The sequence below is a fragment of the Syzygium oleosum genome, unplaced genomic scaffold (assembly GCF_021117445.2).
Source record: "Syzygium oleosum isolate NSW1041296 unplaced genomic scaffold, Sole_v2.1 Sole_v2.01, whole genome shotgun sequence".
Lineage (NCBI taxonomy): Eukaryota > Viridiplantae > Streptophyta > Magnoliopsida > Myrtales > Myrtaceae > Syzygium > Syzygium oleosum.
The window spans coordinates 24,406,261-24,430,549 of NW_026607485.1; the positions used below are offsets into that span (position 1 = coordinate 24,406,261).

Consider the following 24,289-nt stretch of genomic DNA (forward strand, 5'->3'; position numbering starts at 1 on the left):
GCATATAACACGTATATGTCAATGTGGTGCCATCATCTAACGAGGGAGACCTTATTCTACAATAAAATTTGCTTTTGGCAGGATTGTGCAAGTCACCATTCCTGAACATCATCGATTTATTTCTTTTAGGCCACTTTTTAACAGCAATTGTCCAGTTCCTGCAGGAATATGCAATCTGCCGGAAAAGGTTAGCATCTATTGGTTTGGACAGTATCGAGGCCTATCGATACGCCTATGACAACGTCTGCTGGCCAACCCGGATTGAGTGGATACATCTCTGGGACCATTATATTGTTTAAATTCTGTCTTTAAAAGAAAAGCTGTCTAGGGATGAGTATTTGTCTCGGTTCAACCTGGGAATTGGCCGAAATCAGCATGACCAGGCCGGTTCTCGAGTAAAACCCGGTTGAAACTGGCTTTTGAACCAATTCTTATCTTCTGTAAAAGAGAACTCTAAAGTTACTGAGAAGTAGTTTCTAATGTGGGTTTTATGTGCTCCAAAGACTTTGCCAAGAGGACTTAATATAACAAATATTCTGGAAGTAATTTAAACATTGATACATCTAAAAAATTATCTTTATATAGCAAATATAATGTGAACGAGGGCCTGAGAGCTGTGAGTGAGTCATGAGCCTTGAATGGACATGGAGTTGATAAATTTGATGGAATGACGAGCATTAACTTGTTTTTCATGGATATCCTGCAAATGCCATAAGCGATTTATTTTATAGTCTGCCTGCTAGGGAGGGTCCTCTTCCAGCTCTTGTGAATCATCTGACCGATTGAACATGTTGATGTTGGAGTACGCGGCTGTTATGCAGAAGAATGTTGAACTGAGAAAGGAATTTAGGGAATTGATGGAAAAGCTTAAGTTAGCTGAACCGGGGAAAGATCAGGCTCAGGAGCAAGTTCTTGCTCTGGGTAAACAGCAGAAAGCTTATGACCAGAAAAATAAAAAAACAGCAGAAAGCTGGGCCATTTGGTACTATTAAGGATTCAAGAACCACTCCCACTGTTGTCCCTGATGAATCTGTGAAATCCGAGATTAACAAAAAATATTGGAGAAAGTCGCAGTTAATAGAGAGCTCATGGTTGCCCTGGCCAACTCCTTTGTGAGGAAATGTTGGAGGTTTGGTTCACCAACATAAAGTGTGGGTATACCTAATTATTTGGTTGTTGCTCTGGATGAAGATATTGCTGAGTCCTGCAAGTCAAACAGTGTTCCTGTCTACAAATGAAATCCAGATGAAGGCTTTGATTCTGTACGAAGGACAGGAGGAATCATGCTGTTTCAGGATTGAAATTCCGCATTTTGAGAGAATGTTTGCAGTTGGGATATGGTGTTCTTCTCTCTGATGTCGACATAGTCTACTTGCAAAACCCGTTCGACATCTTCATCGGGATTCAGATGTGGAGTCCACGACAGATGGTCATGACAACAGGACTGCTTACGGATTTAATAATGTCTTTGACGAGCCTTGAATGGGTTAGGCTAGATATGCTCATACGATGTGCATCTGGGTTTATAATTCTTGTTTCTTTTGTATCAGACCGACAATCCCCTCAATTGAGCTCCCTGATCATGTAGCTGCCAGGCTTTCTCGATAAAATGCCTGGGACCAGGCGGTTTTCAACGAGGAACTCTTTTTTCGTTCACATAATGGATATGATGGTCTCCATGCTGCCAGGAGGACGATGGACTTTTCTCTTTATGAATAGTAAGGTCCTTTTTAAAACTCTCAGGAAAGATGCCTCATTCAGAATAAACCCGTGATTTTTTGTGTGAACTACCATCCCAACAAGCTTTTGCACGCAAAGGCGGTTGTAGAATACTATGTTAATGGTAAAGAAGATGCTCTAAAACCCTTCCCTGATGGTTCAGATTGGTAAAACGTCCTTCTGGTATTCAAAGATACTTCTTAGCACCTGTTGTCTTCTTCGCTGAAACTTGACTTGTTGGGCATCGACAAAATACCATTTGGATTTGATAACTTTTCCTGTTGGCCTCATTGATTTCAATCCGTCTTTTTTGCTGAGAATATTACGATTTTTCACGGGCTGTATCTTCAAGTAGCTTAGGAACTGTTGTTTATGTAGTTGGGATATGTTGGTTTTTTTCAATCATCTGATTGTATGAATAGCCTCTTAACTCTCTGAGCTATGCGTGAACCTTTCGGGTCAAATCTACTGATCTGGAGTCCTTTGCTTCTGTTTCTGAGTAGTAATTCATCTGGAGTTGAAGTCAACACATCTTCAGTCTAGGACTTTCTGATGCCGATGATAATACTACATAGGACAACATCGTTTGAGATGGAGAGAATTGAAAAGTGAGAAGGTGGGTTAGAATGTCATGAACCCTTATACCTTCAATGCGTCTGTTTAGTTTCGCCGAGCCCAGCTCCTTCTCTGATGGCCTTGTTCTTTATTGCCCTGCTTTAGTCATTGATTCCTCGCTCAAGTGAAGTACAAAATGTGAATGCTTAAGCGTCTTGAGGGAAGTCCTTCCTTTCCCAGCTTTTTATACCCTTGAAGAGCAACATTTCATTTAATTTCACTGATTTCCTGTGTTCGTGGAGATGCCCGCAATGGATGGTTATGAAGCAACAAAAAAGATCAGAAAGGAGGAGAAACAATATCTAATCCACACGCCAATCATAGCATTGACTGCTCATTCTTCAGGTGCCAAAGTGAAGAAGATATTCGAGGCCCGGATGGATTTCCACATTGAAAAGCCTGCGAACGGCGTTCGCCTAATGAAGCCATCAATGAGATTCAAAGTAGAGGAGGAGGTGTATAATCAAGTGCATCTAATGTTTAATATGTGGATCCTGGGCAGCGTATGAATGACCTTGGACAGTGCATGTTTCTATGTACAGTAAACTTAAGAATTGCCATTCACGATATGGCAGAATCTGCTTTGTGAAAGTACAACCAACCCAACAGCATTAGGAATCAACAGTTTCGACGATCTTGTACAGATTGTTGTGTAAGTTGCTGGGTTATCCACAGGAACTTTATAGTCATCAAATGATTCGTTTAAGGACAAATAGGTTAAATTTCTCTCTCCAGTCTTCAATGAAGTTGGAATATACGCTCGTCCAGATACTACATATAATGTTGTAGGCCCAACGTTTATGATACATATATTAGCCTGTAGAACCCCTTGCAAACAATAGAAGCAACGGTCAGGGTGATTTTCAAATTCTATAGCAAGTGATTTGCTCGTTACTAAAGGCAAACGGGAATTTTGCCCGTGATTCACCATATAAACCTCATCTTTGTGTCTGTAAAACCTGGAAGAGAAAGGAAGAACAGAACGTATATCGAAAACCAGAATTACAAATAACCAGAACTATCAGAATGCAAAGATATCCACAGGAACTATATAGTCACTAATCTCTGTTACATTAAAAATAAGTACTCACAGATACTATATATTTATCCTCTGTTGCTCGAAGAGGAAACCAAGTAAAAGCTTGGATACTTCCCCAAGTTGTGGAGAAGGTTCAAGATACACATCGGGAGGTAAATAACTAAAGGGACCAAACCTCTTTTCTGAGTTTTGTTTCACTAAGTCTCACTGGTTTCAATCAAACTAATGTTCCATTCGCTGAGTATTAGCCAACAATTTCGGAGTATTCTAATCTTTTAACAAGAAATTCTTTTGTCAACCAAAGTGCGCTCTACTTAAAAATATTACCGGCAGCCATGCAAAGAGCAGCTACCGAGATGGTGAAAATGGCATAGTGTTTCATCAGATAATGCCTTGCTTCAGTCAATTTCGTGTCCCCGTCTAACTTCACTTCGGACTTCATATCCTCCAAATTTTGACGCGTTTTGGCAAATGTAGAACCTAAATTTTGATTGAGTTCCTCCAATTTATCGAAATCCCTCGAAAAATTATATTCCTGCAATGAATGTCACAAAAATGTAGCCATTGTAGGACATGATATGCTTGATAGCAAGAAAATTTACAACAAGTCCCTTAGACGTAAGCCAATCAAAATTTTGAAACAGACACGATATCCTCACACTAAATTCAGCTCAAATAGAAAGATGAAAAAACTTGCTGCTTTGTTGAGTTCCCAATTTGTATGACGAAAAAATTACGTTGCTAATTGTTATATACACATAGCACAAAATGAAGGCAGAAAGGTAGAACACAGTGCATACCTGCTCAGCCTGGGATTGATTCTTTATCTCTCTAAGCCTTTCTTGAAAGGATTCCTCAATCTACAAAGCACAAATAGAGAAAAAAAGATTACAAGCCATCAGCATCTACCATAAGTGGCTCAATTTCACTATCGCCCCAAGGCTGTCCTGTTGTCATGCAATCAATTCTATCAAAACTGCATGCAGGAAAAACAGACCAAACAGGATTTACCGTCTCAATTTCTTCTCGTTTGACAAAGGTGTCATCCAGATTTTCAAGGGTGTGGTTCCATATTTCGAAAACAACAGAAGCTATCGCCTTCGCTTGATTAGGTGGGAAGGCTCGAGCTTCTAGAATCTTCTCCTGTATCAGAAAACAAAAATAATGTATAGAAAAATACTCATCGGCAAGCATGTTATCCTCTTGATTATAACAAGAAAAATCACGGGTGAAACGTAATATACCAATAAGCACGTGTCTAATCGATGCCCACCAACGCCGTTTGACTTCACCAGCTGAGAAAACTCTTCGTCGGATGATGAGCTCGAAGTTGAATGTGCTCTCAATGCTCGATACCTCGTCAGACAATTCTCCGCTTTGATCCCCACTCGAATCACGCGTGTAAATGCCGACATCCTGCCAGGAAAACAAGAATTCGCAAGATGAAGAAAGTTCAGCAAATTACATTCCAGGTCAAAAAATCAATACGTAAGCATTCCGGAAACCATTCAGCAATAATCAACTCACACTATTTGATAAGAAACTTTACAATTTCAAATAAGCAAAGCCAGCAAACGATCAATCCGGATTTACGCAACAAACACGCTCTAAACAGCACTTTTTACTTTTCAAAGAAATATCGAAACATGCGATGCCTCTTTCATAACTCAAAACATATCCAATTCAAAGAAAAAAAAGAAGAAGTTCAAGACATGAGCATACAACCATAATCCAATCATCACTAGATGCTTCAAAGCGAATTACTATTAGGAACTTATCAAAGACCAGCCTGGTCAGTCTCTCCCCTAGCCCTCTTCAAACGAGAAACAGAAAAATCGAAACGAAATCAATGAATCCAAAGCTGAAATAATAGAGAGACGAGGAGAAGAAGGAAGAAAAGCATCAAACAGTTTTATTTTACTGGCAAAAATTTAACTCCACATGTACCAGAAGTCCTTTCTAGGGGTCATCTAACATACATTAAACAAAAGTTAAAGAGCCCCCTGCATCTACCTCTAAAGGGAGGAGCTCACTCAGAAACACCGAAACTCTGCGCACGAAAAGCTCATTCTCATTTCCGACATATTCAACACAATGTAACTTGAGAATACTCGTTAAAAACACATTACGTATGACGAGAACCGTTAACCCATTGAGAGAGAGAGAGAGTATAAAATAGAATTCCATCCAAAAGATCGACAAACACTGAAGAACAGAAACCAGTAACCAGTAACCCTAGCCCTCTTCAACAGCAACAGAGAAAATCGAAACGAAATCAACCAAACCAAAGTTGAAATAACAGAGAGACGAGGAGGAGGAGGAGGAGGAGGAAGAGGAAGGGAGAATGGATGGACACCTTGCTGGAGAGAAATCGCGGGACAGAGAAGAAGGCTGTGCGAACCAAGCGGCGTGCGTAGTAGTATATCACAGCTTCGATGGAAAAGAGTCGAATGCGTTTGGGAAGACGGGATGCTTCGGGGCCCATATATTTGTTCGGGTCGGGTCAGTCCGGGTCAAGCACGCATGTGTAGTATTTCGGATCGGGTGTCTTTAAAACCCGACCCGACCCGTTGACACCCTATCCCGCCGTTCTTTTCTCAGGTGCGAACAGTCTGAGCCCTCCGATTCCCATACCCATGCCTCTCGTCACTCCATTGTTTGATTAGACTCGATTGGTCGTGTATCTTTTGCGCTTGTCCGATCATGAATATATTAGTTCTTCTTTTTTTTTTTTGGCTCAACAAAAAAGAAAGAAAGGAAACGAAGAAATAGGGCACACTATAGTTTTCAAATTAGAATCTAGTAGTTATCATTGGCGACCTACCACGAAACCCACGCATAATTATCCCCCTTTGCATTAAAAACACATACGTAGTCGCTATGATTAAAAGGCAACAAAATCTCTTTTTCTTTAATGTTGGTTCCCCTTATTTCGTAGAAATATGTATTTTCTTGATCAGAACGAGTGTTGTGCAAATGACACATTGCCGTAACTAAACGTCCAGTCCGCATATAGTATGAAATTTGTCATTAAGTCCACTGTTGGTGTATGAAAAAATTGCATCTAGTGGTGGTTTGCCCTTTATCTACATGTAAGTGGTCTTGAACTGGATTCATACGCGGCCCATCTCATTTTTATCTCTCACGAGAACTTGAATTCATAATAAATTTACTCCGGATATTATATATACATATTTCGAGTTGACATGCTTAGATGATTTCGTTTATTCAAATAATAATTACATAAAATTAAATAAAATAAACTTGTTGATTTTACTCGATTCACGAAATATGATAAAAGGATCACACTTTCCTGGGTCACCTCATAGGCTGCAACTATATAATGATACATTTAACAAGGCCATAGTTTTATAGGCTGAAAGCGCAAAAATCTTGGAACAAACCACAAAGAATTGACATCACCAACTTTCGAAGCTTACTCAAAGCGTGTCACCTCTAGTCCCCTCAATCTTTTGGGCTGTCATATAGCTGGGACAGCACACAATCAAACACAGTTTCTCTCCCAATAATATATGGTAGGACCATAGACAAATTGTGTATTTAAGATTCCTAACAAGAGAGCCGATTTCACATCCATTTGAAAAATCACCGGCTTATGTTAAGCTGCAAGTAGAATGATCGATTTAATGTTTGCTAAATGAACAACCAAAGCAAAACCCTCGCCGTAGTTGATCTCGGGCCACTGGCTACAGCCTTTGGCGACCAATCTTGCTTTCAAACCTCTCAACTTCTATCTTGGGATTCTTCTTCTCCTTAAACACCCACTTCGTTCAGAAAGGCTTGCGCATTGCAATCTTTGCCAAGAATCGCTAAATCCCATTCAAGTATCATATTTCTTGATCACTCTTTTATCTCTTCATCCATGACCTTTCTCACTTTTTCCTCTTGCATGACCTTTTCAAAATAGAGAGAGATTCGAAATACCCTAAAAAATTTGACCCAATTGCATGAGCGTTTTCATATTTTCGATTCAGGAACCGATGATTGTGAGTTCGATTCTTGGACCAGGGAACTCGATTTTTAAGTTAAGTGCCATGGTGGTGAATTACCGTGTCGGTTCCTTCTAAGGGCGCAAATGATAACTATTCTGTTTCTGTATAAAACTAGTTTTCTGTTCCCGGAAACAGGTTTGGAACAGAAACCCGTTTGGTAACGCAATTCCATTTTTTCTAGAACAACTTTTTGTTCCCGAACTGGTTCTGAACAAAAAATCAGAATAAAAAAAAAAGGTTTTTCTATTTATGGACGAGAAATGAAAACCATTTCTAAAAGAACCCGTCTTCTCTCTTCAAAACACATCTCTTCCTAAATTTGGCCCCGGTCTGACCTGGTTAGACCGATTCGAATCGGTTCGGTCCGGTTCATTTCCGACCGGAAAATAAAAAAATTCTAAAAAAATTAGAAAAAATAAAAATAAAAAAATTCAGAAAATTCATAAAAAATTTAGAAAATCCGGAAAATTTCTAAAACTCTAAAAAAAATTCAGAAAATCCATAAAAATTGAAAAATTCCAGAAAAATTCATAAAAATTTCCAGAAAATAAAAAAAGTCAGATTTCGGGAAAATAAGAAATTTGGTGAATTTTTTCAAAAAAAAATCAAAAAATCAAAATTTTCAAAACTTAATAGGATGGTTTAGAATACCCGTAGCCACCCACTTTGAGTGAAATTTAAATTTTTTGAGGTGCCCATATGGTATTTTTGAAGACTCCTTAATTTAGGGATTTAAAAGGGGTTTTAACCCCTAAAGGCGCGAATGATAACCATTCTGTTTATATCAAGAACTAGTTTTCTGTTCCCGAAAATAGATTTGGAACAGAAACCCGTTTGATAACGCAATTCCATTTTCTATTTCTGGATCAACTTTTTGTTCAAGAACTGGTTCTTGACCAAAAATCAACAAAAAAAAAAAAAGATTTTCTATTTCTGGACGGGAAATGAAAGCCATTTCTAAAAGAACCTGTTTTCTCTCTTCAAAACACATATATTCCTAAATTTGGCCCCGGTCTAACCTGGTTAGACTGATTTGAACTAGTTCGGTCCGGTTCATTCCCAGCAGGAAAATAAAAGAAATTCTAAAAAAAATTAGAAAAATAAAAAAAAATCAAAAAAATCATAGAATTCATAAAAAATTTAGAAAATCCGGAAAATTTCTAAAAATCTCAAAAAAAATTTCAGAAAATCCATAAAAATTGAAAAATTCCAGAAAAATTCATAAAAAATTTCAGAAAATAAAAAAAGTTAGATTTTTGGAAAATAGGAAATTTGGTGAATTTTTTTAAAAAAAATCAAAAAATAAAAAATTTCACAGGATGGCTTAGAATACCTGTGATCACCCACTTTGAGTGAAATTTAAATTTTTTAAGGTGCCCAAATGGTATTTTTGAAGACTCCTTAGTTTAGGGATTTAAAAGGGGTTTTAACCCCTAAAAAACCCTAATAAGGGTTTAAGCCCCAAAAAGGGTTCCAAAAAAATGGATTTTTGTTTCGGGAAATATAAATTTGTGTTGTTATCAAACGGGTTTCTGTTCCAGAAAATAGAAATTTTATGCTGTTATCAAACGGGTTTCTGTTCTAGAAATAGTAATTTTTTGTTGTTATCAAACATGTTTCTTTTCTCAGAAAACTTGTCCTGGGAACAGAAATAGAAAATTCTATTTCTGTTCCAGGAATTGTTTCTGAAACATAATGGTTATCATTCACGCCCTAAAAAACCTTAAAAGGGGTTTAACCCCTAAAAGGGGTTCTAAAAAAATGGATTTTTGTTCAGAGAAATAGAAATTTGTGTTGTTATCAAACGAGTTTCTGTTCCAGAAAATAGAAATTTTATGCTGTTATTAAACGGGTTTCTGTTTTAGAAATAGAAATTTTTGGTCGTTATCAAACGGGTTTCTTTTCTCAGAAACTTGTCCTGGTTCTAGGAATTGTTTCTGGAACAGAAATGTTATCATTCTCACCCTAAATAGCTGTTTAATTATGGTCATGCCTTTGAGTTATAAAGGGAAAAAAAAAGAGAGATTCAAAATTAGTAAAGAAACAACAAAGTGTTTAATCATCACTTGTCTCTTCGGTTGCTTCATAAATGTTATAAAGATTTTCTTCATCGTGGAGAATTCAATTGGAGAGGGTGGTGTCGTGGCACAATATCCATGAATTTTCTGAAGAACATCCATTGTTAACGATCTAAAGAATCATCAAGTGAGTTTCGGACCGTCATACACTGAGGATTCGTATGTTGAACATAAATTATCACCTTGGTTTGGACTTGGAGGACTTTAATCAGAAGTATACGTTATGTATTGCATTTAAACTTCAGCTTTTCATCCCTTCTAGTTACATCTTTAGCTTGCATATTATGTTCATATTACTATTCTATATCATACATTTACGGGAAAATTGTCCAAAAAGCTCTAAACTTATTGTACGGATATCAATTCAGTCCAAAATTTTCAACCATGCCAATTTAATCCTAAACTTGTTGATGATTTGTCAATGTAATCCTTCTGACCAAATATCCAAATAATAAGTTTATGACTAAATTGGCAAATATTCAAAAGGTTTAGGACTAAATTGACACAAAAAATGTTTAGGACTAAATTAGCAAATCGTCAAAAGGTTTATGATTGATTAGCACAAAATTGATTGCCGGACAAGAGGTTTAGCACTTTTTGGACAATTATCCCATCCATTTACCTTAGTAGTTATTACCTAGGGTGCGTTTGGCAACTTACCAAATAGTAACTGATTTTGTTCTTTTGTTCCCAGAATCAGTTTGGGAACAGAAATCCGTTTGTTAAATTTTTTGTGCCCGGGCACAATTTTGCAAATAATTGTGCCCATAATAAGTTTTGGAACAGAATCAAAAAGCAAAAAAAAGTAGCTTCTCGATTCTGGAACAATTTTTCCGGAACTAATTCTTCTTGATTTTTTTCTTTTTTTTGGTTTGTTGTTGTTCTTCGGCCCCGCCACCCGCTAGCCACCGGCCATAGGCCAGGGCCGGCGAGGGCGGCTCGCGGCCATGACGGCGAGGCCTCGCCCAGCCAAGGTGAGGCCAACCTTGCCGTCGCCACCCAGGTCCGTTGCCAACCGTCGCCACCCAGGTCCGTTGCCAACCGTCGCCACCCAGGTCCATTGCCTGGATGGCAACGGACCTGGGTGGCGACGGCGAGGTTGGCCTCGCTCAGCCAAGGCGAGGCCAACCTCGCCGTCGCGACCGGCGAGGGCCGCGACGCCCTCATCGGCCCTGGCCTGTGGCCGGTCGCCAGGGCCGGCGGCCGGCCATGGCCAAGAAAGGAAGGGGAAAGAAAGAAAAAAAAAGGAAAAAAAAAGAAAAAAAGAAAGAAATATTAAAAAATTCAAAATATTATTAATAAAAAGAAATTTTGTATAGTTACCAAATACATTTATGTTCTTTTTCTATTCTAAGAACAGAAATTTTGGGTAGTTACCAAATGCCTTTAAATGCTTAGAAATTGTTTCCAGGCACGGAATAAAAAAAAATCATTTCTATCCAGAATCAGATTCTGGGCACAGAATGGTTGCCATGCGCACCCCCAGTCATCTTATTTGTATTCATCCATTCGAAATCAATGGTCAATGTGTTTCCATCGCAGGAAAGAGGACCGTTCCTCTCATTCATTAATTATTGCACCTATACTAAGCCGGTCAGGAGCCAAGTAAGGTGTAAGAGGTCGCCTTACTTTTGCAAACCACATAATTGAGTTTGGAGACTTGATTACACTCAATGAAAGCCCATTACCCGTCAATCAGTGCCTCTTTTCTTTGAAGAAAGCTATTCATGCGACATCTTGTTGACTTTATTTCCTAACATGCATGTCTAAATGTCCATGCATTTATGGCAATAAATCAAAAACTTAAAATCCAAATCTACCATAAAGATAAACTTATCCAAGCGATTACATATCTCTCTTTGCAAGCAAAATATCCTCGCTAGCATTTTAATGTAAGTAGATAGCAAAGAATCATCCTATTTTTTAAGTTGATTATTTGTTGTGCTAAGCCCAACGCCATAATCAAATCTTTTTTAAATGTGAAAGCTGCTTGGACCACATGTCCTAACTTTGGGTGTATTAATGTGGGCCCTATATGAATAAGAAATTCATGAAAGCTTCTATGGCCCAGCTTTTTACATACAGAAGCTAGGATGAGTCCCACAGCGACCAGAAACACACATACACCTCAGTTTATATCCCCAGATGAGGCAAGACAGGTTGTACTTCTGAAGGCATCCAATAAAATTGAGACGATATAGAGAAGATTAGCATGGCTCATGCGCAAGGATGACACGCACAAATCAAGAAATGATTGAAGTCTTTTTTTCATACTTTCTTGGTGTATTTTTTTTAAGTATATGTAATCAATCATATAGATTATTCTTTTTTATTATGCTTCAATGAATATCAAAGATTATTCAATATCACGGAATCGGACTTAATTGTTCTCGTTTTATTTTTGTTTGTGTATCCGTTGTTTCCCTTGCATGATCGCGATACATGCCACCAAAATTTTTTAGAAAATTTTATTATGGTTTAATTATTTTATTGTTTTACTTATTTATGGGTCTTAATATTTGAGGAGGTTATAACATATGACTTGTTTAGCTGAGGAGAAACGAGGGATTGAGTCGACCTTCTAAAGAAACTTCGATTCTACTCACTAGAGATCCAGGGTTGGCGTTTATTTTCCTGTCATATCTTTATAGATTAACATGTTCGAAAAGGTGATTTTAATAAAAATCCTTTTTTAAAATCTTTATACTTCGTTTCAATAATTTTCCGATCTCTAATCCAATTAGATTAGTTCACGTGCTTTGTTGTAGCAGTTAGCACGAAAAAATAAGTGGAGGATGATATTTGCTTATTTCGTTTGTGTTAGGGTTTGAGGATGGTTTTAGTTAGGGTATGCTTGAGATGACTTGCTTATTAGAAGAGACGTGACTATATCTTCAATGGGGGCTAGTGTTGACCCACCTGACGAAATTGTGGTTCGTTTCTGAAGAAAGTTATTAGATGCTAATCGAACTGGGATGTCTGTTCGTCTTCTGTGTCTATAAGGTGACTTTGAAACTCTTTAGTCTAGTCACAAACGCCATACTGATGAAGGTGAAAATAGCCCATTCGGTGCTCTTTAGAAGCCCATTCAGCATTGAAGACACATCTTGTCTCTTCATGAACAAGTCCATTTCATTGAAGTGTGTTTAAGTTCCTTCAATGGGATCAACACTTCCATATCTTAAAGGATCACGCTGATAAACTTCGAAACATCTGATTCTCGGCTCAATGGATCGAGTTTACTGTCAGATCACATATTTGGAAGATTGATGTTGCTTTGTAGCAAGACCAAGTGCGTATCGATGGGAGAGAATTTTGCTGGATGTTCCCAAAATCAGGATCTTGTGAGATGTTATGATCTTTAGTGCCTAGGTGGTACATGGTTACAACGATCTAATTAGACATTGCTTTGCCCACCACCATGTTTAAACAATATCTTGCTCAAGTGTAGACTGAAGCTGGGGTTGCACATGAGCCTTTCCTTTGTGTGCAAGATATGCCGTCAAGCCATTGCATCGGCAGCATCCAATTAAGCAAGGTTTAGATTACATCCAATAATACAGTGAGCAGGAGAAGAAAGAGGAATCATAAACTCTATCTCACCCGATTGACTCTAGAAGTAGGCAACTTCCATTTCGACGGATGCAGGATGTTAGGAGGCTTCTCCCCCTTCTCTTCTGTGGCTTGTGATTCGCCCAAAGTCCCATGGAGGGCGCTCTCTGCTTGAAGGATACTGCTCCTTTGACCGACCACGATTTGGACTGGATTGCCGAGTTGAGATTATGACGGATGTCGGGATGTTTCATGCCTACAACATTGCAGACACTGTCACATTGCAATGTCTGCAATGTCAAGTTAAGGTTCTGCCGGTTCGCCCAGTTACGGACATAGCAGACACACTATGCTACAGGCATTACTAAAACAAGCGCAAAGCACAAGGACTGAACCATATTTAATTTGATATATCCTCAGTCTAATATAAGATATTCATGGCTTAAAGGGGATGAAAAGAAGGTACTATGACATACTGAGGTAATAAAGACGAGCATCCAGGAAACATATGATTGATTCTGTGCTTTTGCAAAAGGGTCTTCATTTATCAATGTTTGAGCTTAAAACCCTGTGATTTATATATACTTTCTTTATAATCCTTGGAGGAGATGAGACATTGATTAGCATATTGTAGGCAAATATACTGTCATCTATCCGTGCTTATTGTGTTGGAGATATGTTGTAATTCGGGTTGATAACGGATGAGCGATAAAAAGCAAAGGTAAATACAACTGGGGAAGATGCCTTCTTGACAAGAAAGAAGGTTTTTTTTTACTCTATTAGAAAGCTCATTGTTCTCCACAATAAGCATATGAAAACTAAGCAGCATATGTCTTCGCAAGTGTCTCTGGTACTTGGATCGCCTTGTTGACATATCTTCAATCACGTATTAGAGATACATGGATCAAGTCCTTTGAAGCATCTTGACATTTTTAGAACTATCTTGGTTGAGGAGTTACATATATCTACGCAATTATCAGCCTTCTCATCTTGTATTCCTTTCAGCAGGCTAAGAACAAATTGCCTGTTCAAGATATAGAAGAACCCAACATTATGATGAGACAGTAGCAAAAGGCAGCAACAAATAATTCCTCGTTGAACTGAGATGCAAATTGACTGTATCTTAATCAACAGAGGTTCAACAGAGTGCAATATCTGATTATCCCAAACTCAATGTCTATACCTTGGCCCACAAAGCCAAGGAGGACATAGAAATCAAGTTCTTAGCTGTCGCTATTGTTAACCATCGAATCGGAACACTCATAAACACCAATCGCTAACAACTAATGTTTTTTCTACCCAGTATAGCTCAGGTGGTCAAGAATAAAAATCTAATCTCCTAATTGGGAGCTGAACAATTCAATGACGGTGAAAACAAGAAGTACTGTAAATGGAACCACAAAAACGTGTGCATAGTAATCTAAATATGCCTCTGGGACCTCATTGCTGAGCAAAGATTTGCTGTTACCTGTACAAGAACAGAACTAAGAATGAAGAAGAAAACGAAAATGATTACCTGGCCTCCTGAAGCATAATACAGACGAACGGCTTTAGGTGATATTCGTGCATGACCCTTGCCCACGTGTTGCTATAAAACACGGGGAATGATCAGGGCACTTATGCACAGCGCGTTCTTTCATTTTCAAGTAATGATTGACGAGTTCTTCAATAGCGGGCTTCGACTTCGAACCCCGTTGTTGAAGACTCCACAGCTTCATTGTATGGTCTTCCATCTCATGTTCTCTGTGCCAGAAACACAGCAGAGATGAAGTTTCTGAACTTTTGGTAAGAGAGCTTTGGTATCCACGCCTACGAGAGAAGAGGTGGGAATTTATACTCCACTCACATTGAGTTGAAGTCATGCCTGTTTTGTCTGGCCTTTTGGTGGATTCCACCTTCTTCTTTTTTCTTCCCTTCAACTTGATTCACAAGTCTCATAACTTCCTCCGGAAGTTGAGTTGATTGAGACCCCATTGCTGGTCCTACCAGGATGCTTCCTACTCAATGTATTCACTTACTTTATTGCGAGTTGGTGGGCTTGTTACATGTATGATTGGATACAATAACTTTTTGTGAGTCTCTCCTTTAAGCAAATTAACAGAATAACAATTATAATTCACGCATTTCCTTTTACTCCTTAACAGTTAACACTCGAACTGATTAGTCACCTACTCGGCCGACCGTGCTAGCTTTTAAGAGCTTATTACCCGGTCTGAGGGTCAATTAATAGACACCTTCGTTGTGTACACCTCTGTCGTATGTGATGCTGATTTTGGTAACTCGACATCCATCTTTGTATGAGAAGAGGATTTATAGGCTAGAGTTTGAATAATTACTCATCCTTCGGCTACTCTGTAACAGCCTGGCCAAAACCATTCAATTCCGAGTTCTTGAGTCTTCCATGCTTTTTCATCACACAGACAATTCTGCTATAGACAGAGAAGTAAAGAGTAGAGAATGGGACTAGCGAAATAAGCAGAGGAAACAGAGTTTACTCATCGCTTGGCTTTGCTTGAGAGTGTTGACTCCAAACACTTCCAAGTGGGTCAGTTCATAAATCCAAAGAACAAGTAATATTCTTTCGCCTTGTTTAAGAAGGCAAACTCCTGCAAGCTCAAGACACACGACTGTTCCAACAGCTTCTTCGAAGTCCATTGCGCATATTAACGTTGTTAATAGGACCCATCTGGTTGAAAATTTTGAAAGCTTATAAAACAAGCTTCCAGTTTCTTCATGAAGACAGACTCCAGAATTTTATGTATGTAAGCAGAAGGCCATGATATGAAGTTGCTCGAGTGTTTCCTGAGTGAAGAAGATTCTAGGATCTTATGCTAATGCATACTTTGAGCAATGATATCAATGCATGTAAGTGTATACACTTACCTGTCGTCCCTGTAGCCAACATTATTAACTTTTCCAACATGTTGATAAATGGATATTTCAAGTTTGCGAAGCTAATCGACTTAGATAAAAGCTTCCCGTGTCAAGTCGAACCAGTACATATGACATAGTCCGACATGGATCACCACAAAATGCCCGAACCGTTGCAATGGAAGATCAATATCGCAATCAACTGAAGTTTCATACCAGCAATTTAGTCCAACTATTTCATTGGCACAAGTCCATCACAGAATATGCAGTACAATACTTATCAAAACATATACAAGCGCGGGCGCTCACTCACACTCAATACAATACATGAAAACTCTGCCACATTGTTGAAGAGCTCGAGAGGAGTCTTCACTAATTTTCTAAAACAGTATCCTGCGAAGCCACATCGTTGAAGAGCTAATAGTGGTAATTCTTCACGTTCCAAGGCTCACCAGAAACCATTGCCCTATACGAAACGTAGTGATCATCAGTTTAATTAGGAATTAGTGAATGGTTAGTTTGTGTTTCACGAATTGATAAAACCATCAGTATGCACCACAAGCGACTATGTGCACCCTACCTGGCCATCGCCGAATACATAGTGCTGCGGATTGAAAGAGGTATTCGAGTTGTAGTCCGGTAGGTTGTTGTCGAGCGTCTGAAATGGAGGGAGTGATTCCATAGTTGCTTGAAGCGATGACTGATGTCGGACAAAAAATTTCGTGTTAAAAGACTCAAATTACTCCGAAATATTCGGCTAATGCTCAGTGCATGGAACATTAATTTGACCAAAACCAGTGAGACTTAGGGAAGCAAAACCCAGAAATGAGGTTTGGTCTCTTGAGTTATTTACCTCCTGATCTGTGTTCTCTGTTGACCCATGTTGAGAAGCAACTGGAGTGTTATCAGTTACACTTGAACCTTCTCCAAAACTTGGGGAAGTATCCAATCTTTCGCTTGGTTTCCTCTTCAAGCGACAGAGGATGTATGGTATCTGCAAATATATATTTATTTTTATTGTAACAAAGATTAGTCAGTATATTCTGAAAGTTTCACTTTGAATACACTACGAAATGTAAGTGAAAAAGAGAACCCGTAAAAGTATATGTCACAAGGTCAAAACAAAAAAAAAATGATAATAATTAATTGGCTCGCTCTTTTCTTTTTGTAATCCAGGGACGCGAGTATAAAGTCATCCCAAGCCTATGGAGTACTATGTATCCCATGCACCGATTAAGTACAGGCCTTTGGATCTATGCAAGTTGCCTTAACTCAAAGCAATCTAGCACTAAATTGGCGAGATTTGAACAAGTGACTCCAGTCCTGAACAGAAAATTCACTAACGCCCCAACTGGACCAACCCAGTTAATTGGCTCATCCTATTGAAAGCCATTGGTATTACATTACAGTTCAAAAGAACCATCATCCTACTTTTTTAAGCTTGGCCTAATGCACTATTAATTCACTCCACACAAATTTATTTTGCACATGAAAAATACAAGAGAAATCTTAAGAACCATCATCCTACTTTCTTAAGCCTGGCCTAATGCACTATCAATTCACTCCACACAAATTTATTTTGCACATGAAAAATAAAAGAGAAATCTTAGATATATAGATCAAATGGAGAACCTGGAAGGTTGAGGAGTATCCATCGAGAAGTTCAGGATTTAGGTGATATTCGTGCATGACCCAATCGGTCTTGACACAACCTTTGTAAAATACCAAAATCCTCTTGGTGCCTATTAAAACCTTGGTGTCTCGAGCTTTTATGTGATCCCTTTGGCAAGTGATCTTCCATTGACCACTCCTTGTCTTCCTTTTGATGCGCTCGCTATTCTGGGCTACGTAAGGAGAAGGGCAGAAGAAGAACCAGTCTAACCCATCCGATGGAAAATTCAATATTCCTGCACTCATACATGGCAAAAGACTTAGGACAACTTATCAAAACATTATAAAATGCAAATAGTGTATGAACAACTTTTCTATATATAATTACTGCCCAATAAATACTACAGCACATGCCTAAGTTAAAGGGAAAAGAGTAGGCGCATGAAACTCACCTGGATATAGTCCAGGTAAATCCCATGGATCCCATGCATAGAAATCCTCAAGCTCGGGGATGACACAATGATCGGTGTAGCCAAGTACCTTGCTCATAAGGTGATGATTGATAAGTTCTTCCTCAGTCGGAAGGAATCTAAATCCCACCTGAAATTGCTCCATATTAACTAGGACAAGTGATATAGTTTTGAACTTGAGTGTTTGAGGAACTCTGAGTCCGTGCATTAATTGGAGATGACAATTTATAATAGGACAGAAAGTTGACTCGAGTCTCCCCTTGTGCCAGAAGCCTTCTTTTTCCCTAAGCCCTTGTTTCAGAAGGGAAGCTTGATACTATTCTCTATCTTCTACGAGGAGGATTCCACCTTGGAGAAGCTACTGGTGAAATTCTCATTCTATCCTCCCCGGGAAAGTGAGACAAATTCCTGAGACCATTTCGTTTGCTAATGCCCATAAAGCTCTATATTTGGAGAAATTGACCCAAAGCATGACAACCAAATGACCCTTGGTATCCCGAATTGAGTACCGAGCCTATCTAATCTAAAAGTCCTCGTTCAAGTGCGGTCCGTTTTCTAAAAAATATTGATTTTTCTTCATTAAAGATCGGGCATGGTTGGCTTGTGGATTAACTATCCCAACTAGACATGGCCACGGTTCAGGAACCGGCGGTTCCGGTTCGTGGCTATGTATGAACCGGAACCGGAACCACAAGGGGGCGGTTCCGGTTCGAGGGGGGAGGAGGAGAAAAGGGGAGGAGGCGCAGGATAGCGAGGGGAGAGGAGGAGGGGGCGTCGGCGTCGGCGGTTGCGGCCATGGGCGGGGGCGACGGCGGCGACGGCGGCGGGGGTCAGATCTGGGAAGACGGGGGGCGGGCGGAGGAGAAAAGGGGAGGACTGGAGGAGGCGCAGGGGAGAGGGGGGAAGGAGGGATTTGGAGGAGGAGGACCGGAGGAGGTGGGCGTGGGTGGGGGTGGGAGTCACTGTGGACTCCCTTGACCTTCGCGCCCTCCGCCGAGGCAGCACGCAACTCCTTCGCTCAAGCCATTCTCTTCTCCGTCGTACCCAAGGAGCTCTCCTCCCAAACTCTGAGCTCTACTTGAACGTGGAGCAAATGGGCACAGCGCAAAAAGATTGATGGGTCTCTCTCTCCCCCTCTCTGGGTCTCTCTCTCTCTTCCTCTATCTGCGTTAATTGAACCTTATCGGGCTTTCTAGAAACTGGGGTCGTGACTAAAGTGCGTTGGAAAGGTGGAAAAAAAGGCAAAGGAGAGATTTTTTTTTTTTGGAACCAGGCCCGGAACCGCCGGTTCCAGGCCGGTTCCAAAATTATTGGAATCGGAACCGGGCCCGTAGGCCACGGGCCGGTTCCGGTTCCGAACCGCGGGCCCGATCAATGGGCCGATTCCGGGCCAAAATCGGCCCGTGGCCATGTCTAGTCCCAACCCATCCAAAGCGTGCTTCCAAGCTTGGATGAGGTCAGCTTGCCACTAGGCTCATGATCAGGTTTAATCAAAGCCACGTATATAGTGGTTGATCTAGTGGTGGGCCTCACTTCCTTGGATCCAAAAAATTATTTTTTGGATAACATTTTTTTCAAAAAGAACTATGCATGGTATTTAACTGAAATTCATTGTCTCGCCCCCTCTAATCTCAATTTCTTGGTCCGTATGAATAATCTTAAAACAAGGTGGTCCTCATAATGACTCGAACTCAAGACCATGTAACTTAACTTACTGAGTTACATGGAAGTAAACTATAACTTTTAGTTAAGTTTTCGGTATGTTCTACTGCTTTTCACACCTTCGCGAAAATAACATGTTTGATGAGCAAATTTTAGAGAATAATCAAGAACAATTTACTATACTTCTGTCCAGTAATCTCCTCTCGTCGCCCACATCAGTCTCATAAGACCAGTCAAAGCGAAACAAAAGTACAATTCTGTCTAATTGTTTGAGCGACCATTACATGACTGTGTTTGCTAGAATGGTTTGCATAGAACTAATCATCAATCTCGCGAGCTAAACTCTCTGTGTGCTTATGTTTTCGAGTGGGATGCATGATATTTTTAAAGGTTACGACAAAAGAAGGTCCAGATTTATTTGGAAAGCGACTTTCGTCTTTTACTTATTATTCTTTTAAAAGTTTGGTGTCACTTTACAATTTTGACTTTTTACTTGATTCTGGGTATGGGAGTCTGCTTGATATGGTCCCTCCTTAGCTGAGTCGAAATTTTGGTGTTTGATTGTATTGTAAACAGTCGAATTAAATAGCTATTCAGTATAGTTTCCAATCGATATCTGCTTTCTTTTTGTCAATGGACTCTCTCTGCGCGTGCTCAGCCATGTGTACGTGCGAGCATGCACATCTCAGTCGTGTCTTCTAAAACCAATGTCGAATGTCTCTTGTGGGATAAATATAGGGTTTTATGAAAGCTTCCGTCACAATGATAGCATTATATAATGTAGAGGAATCCTGGAATGCTGAAGAGGGGATGAGCCAGTTGCTGTTTCTCATAAATAATTGATCAAAAGAAAGGAAATCAAACAAAGAATTTGATGAAAGACATGCTTGAGTCTACGTGATGATCAGGTGCTGTTGGATAACCAACATATATATATATTTTGGATAACCAAGGTGTTTCGCGGCTAGCGAGCTAAGGCTCAAATCAGTGATGATGCCCGACTAGTCCGGGCTAGTGCAGCTTCCCACCGCCACGACCCCCACTTAAATCACCAATGGGCGAATTTGAACCCAAGAACTCTCGTGAAAGGAACTGAGCGCAAACCAACGCGGGCACAAATGAGTCATTTCTGACATATTTAACACAATGTAACTTGAGAACACTCGTTAAAAACACATTACGTATGACGAGAACCGTTAACCCATTGAGAGGGGGAGAGTATAAAATAGAATTCCATCCAAAAGATAGACAAACACCGAAGAACATAAACCAGTAACCCTAGCCCTCTTCAACAGCAACAGAGAAAGTCGAAACGAAATCAACCAAACCAAGGCTGAAATAACAGAGGGACGAGGAGGAGAAGGAAGGGAGAATAGATGCAAACCTTGCTGGAGAGAAATCGCGGGACAGAGAAGAAGGCTGTGCGAACCAAGCGGCGTGCGTAGTGGAGTAGCATATCACAGCTTCTATGGAAAAGAGTCGAATTCGCTTGGGAAGACGGGGATGCTTCGGGGCCCATATATTTGTTCGGGTCGGGTCGGGTCAGTCCCGGTCAAGCACGCATGTGCAGTATTTCGGGTCGGGTATATTTAAAACCCGACCCGACCCGTTGACCCCCTATCCCGCCGTTCTTTTCTCAGGTGCGAACATTCTGAGCCCTCCGATTCCCATACCCATTCCTCTCGTCACTCTATTGTTTGATTAGACTAGATTGGTCGTGTATCTTTCGCGCTTGTCTGATCATGAATAATATTAGTTCTTCTTTTTTTTTTTTTTGCTCAACAGAAAAGAAAGAAAGGAAACGAAGAACTAGCGCACACTGTAGTTTTCAAATTAGAATCTAGTAGTTATCATTGGCGACCTACCACGAAACCACGCATAATTATCCCCCTTTGCATTAAAAACACATGCGTTGTCGCTATGATTAAAAGGCAACAAAATCTCTTTTTCTTTAATTTTGGTTCCCCTTATTTCGTAGAAATATGTATTTTCTTAATCGGACCAAGTTCTGTGCAAATGACACGTTGCCGTAACTAAACGTCCAGTCCGCATATAGTATAGAAATTATCATTATGTCCACCGTTGGTGTGTGAAATAATTACATCCAGCGGTGGTTTGCCCTTTATCTACGTGTAAGTGCTCTTGAACTGGATTCATACGCGGCCCATCTCATTTTTATCTCTTACAAGAACTCGAATTCATAATAAATTTACTCCGATTTCAAGTTGACATGCTTAGATGATTTCGTTTATTCAAATAATAATTACATAAAATTAAATAAAATAAACTTGTTGATTTTACTCGATTCACGAAATATGATAAAAGGATCACACTTTCCCGGGTCACCTCATAGGCTGCAACTATATAATGATACATTTAACAAGGCCATAGTTTTATAGGCTGAAAGCGCAAAAATCTTGGAACAAACCACAAAGAATTGACCTCACCAACTTACGAAGCTTACTCAAAGCGTGTCACCTCTAGTCCCCTCAATCTTTTGGGCTGTCATATAGCTGGGACAACACACAATCAAACACGGTTTCTCTGCCAATAATCTATGGTAGGACCATAGACAAATTGCGTATTTAAGATTCCTAACAAGAAAGCCGATTTCACATCCATTTGAAAAATCACCGGCTTATGTTAAGCTGCAAGTAGAATGATCGATTTAATGTCTGCTAAATGAACAACCAAAGCAAAACCCTCACCGTAGTTGATCTCGGGCCATTGGCTACAGCCTTTGGCGACTAATCTTCCTTTCAAACCTCTCAACTTCTATCTTGGGATTCTTCTTCTACTTAAACACCCACTTTGTACAGAAAGGCTTGCGCATTGCGATCCTTGCCAAGAGTTGCAAAATGCCAATCAAGTATCATTTTTCTTGATCACTCTTTTATCTCTTCATCAATGACCTTTCTCACTTTTTCCTCTTGCATGACCTTTTCAAAATAGAGAGAGATTCGAAATACCCTAAAAAATTTGACCCAGTTGCATGAGCGTTTTCATATTTTCGATTCAGGAACCAATGATTGTGAGTTCGATTCTTGGACCAGGGAACTAGATTTTTAAGTTAAGGGCCATGATAGTGAATTACCGTGTCGGTTCCCTCTAAATAGCTGGTTAATTATGGTTATGCCTTTGAGATATAAAGGGAAAAAAGAGAGAGATTCAAAATTAGTAAAGAAACAACAAAGTGTTTAATCATCGCTTGTCTCTTCGGTTGCTTCATAAATGTTATAAAGATTTTCTTCATCGTGGAGAATTCAATTGGAGAGGGTGGTGTCGTGGCACAATATCCATGAATTTTCTGAAGAACATCCATTGTTAACGATCTAAAGAATCATCAAGTGAGTTTCGGACCGTCATACACTGAGGATTCGTATGTTGAACATAAATTATCACCTTGGTTTGGACTTGGAGGACTTTAATCAGAATTATACGTTATGTGTTGCATTTAAACTTCAGCTTTTCAACCCTTCTAGTTATATCTTTAGCTCGCATATTATATTCATATTACTATTCTATATCATACATTTACGGGAAAATTGTTCAAAAAGCCATAAATTTATTGTACGTATATCAATTCAGTCCAAAATTTTCAACAATGCTAATTTGATCCTAAACTTGTTGATGATTTGTCAATGCAGTCCTTATGGCCAAATATCCAAATAATAGGTTTATAACAAAATTGGTAAATCTTCAAAAGGTTTAGGACTAAATTGACACAAAAAATGTTTAGGACTAAATTAACAAATCGTCAAAAGATTTATAATTAATTAGCACAATTGAAATATTTATAACTGAATTGACTGCCGGACAAAAGGTTTAGCACTTTTTGGACAATTATCCCACCCATTTACCTTAGTAGTTATTACCTAGTCACCTTATTTGTATTCATCCATTTGAAATCAATGGTCAATGTGTTTCCATCACAGGTAAGATGACCGTTCCTCTCATTCATTAATTATTACACCTCTACTAAGTCGGTCGGGAGCCAAGTAAGGCGTAAGAGGTTGCCTTACTTTTGCAAACCACATAATTGAGTTTGGAGACTTGATTACACTCGATAAAAGCCGATTACCCATCAATCAGTGCCTCTTTTCTTTGAAGAAAGCTATTCATGCGACATCTTGTTGACTTTATTTCCTAACATGCATGTCTAAGTGTCCACGCATTTATGGCAATAAATCAAAAACTTAAAATCCAAATCTACCAAAAAGATAAACTTATCCAAGCGATTACATATCTCTCTTTGCAAGCAAAATATCCTCGCTAGCCTTTTAATTTAAGTAGATAGCAAAGAATCATCCTATTTTTTAAGTTGATTATTTGTTGTGCTAAGCCCAACGCCGTAGTCAAATCTTTTTTAAATGTGAAAGCTGCTTGGACCACATGTCCTAACTTTGGGTGTATTAATGTGGGCCCTATATGAATAAAAAATTCATGAAAGCTTCTATGGCCCAGCTTTCTACATGCAGAAGCTAGGATGAGTCCCACGTCGACCAAGAACATGCATACACCTCAGTTTATATCCCCAAGCGAGGCGAGAGAGAGGCCATTTCTTCGTAGACATCCGATAAAATTGGAACGATATAAAGAAGATTCACGTTGCCCTACGCAAGGATGACACACACAAATTGAGAAATGGTCTAAATTTTT

At 39.4% G+C, this 24,289-nt stretch overlaps 1 protein-coding gene, 2 non-coding genes and 1 pseudogene across 3 annotated transcripts; 3 read left to right on the top strand and 1 right to left on the bottom strand.

The window, feature by feature from the left end:
• Positions 1-23: 23 nt before the first annotated feature.
• LOC130137732 (arabinosyltransferase RRA2-like) lies at positions 24-2,915 on the top strand (annotated as a pseudogene).
• Positions 2,793-21,103, bottom strand: LOC115676168 (uncharacterized). The gene is made up of 6 exons (XM_056309700.1): positions 21,015-21,103; positions 4,618-4,789; positions 4,385-4,516; positions 4,174-4,233; positions 3,701-3,908; positions 2,793-3,162 (listed from the first exon to the last, which is right to left on the bottom strand). Exons 2-6 carry the CDS (start codon positions 4,786-4,788, stop codon positions 2,882-2,884), a joined length of 852 nt encoding a protein of 283 aa, XP_056165675.1. The 5' UTR covers position 4,789; positions 21,015-21,103; the 3' UTR covers positions 2,793-2,881.
• Positions 11,624-11,729, top strand: LOC115664839 (U6 spliceosomal RNA). Its single transcript, XR_004003645.1, has one exon. It is a non-coding gene; the product is annotated as a U6 spliceosomal RNA (small nuclear RNA).
• Positions 21,104-24,183: 3,080 nt separating the features above from the next.
• On the top strand, positions 24,184-24,289 carry LOC115676276 (U6 spliceosomal RNA). The gene has a single exon (XR_004005132.1). It is a non-coding gene; the product is annotated as a U6 spliceosomal RNA (small nuclear RNA).

Coding starts and splice junctions, on each gene's coding strand:
- LOC115676168 (XM_056309700.1), bottom strand. CDS start 4,788: ATGTCGGCATTTACACGCGTGATTCGAGTGGGGATCAAAGCGGAGAAT. Junction 4,234..4,384: donor AACGAGAAGAAATTGAGACG/GTAAATCCTGTT, acceptor TGTGCTTTGTAG/ATTGAGGAATCCTTTCAAGA. Junction 3,163..3,700: donor TGCTCTTTGCATGGCTGCCG/GTAATATTTTTA, acceptor ATTGTTTGCAAG/GGGTTCTACAGGCTAATATA.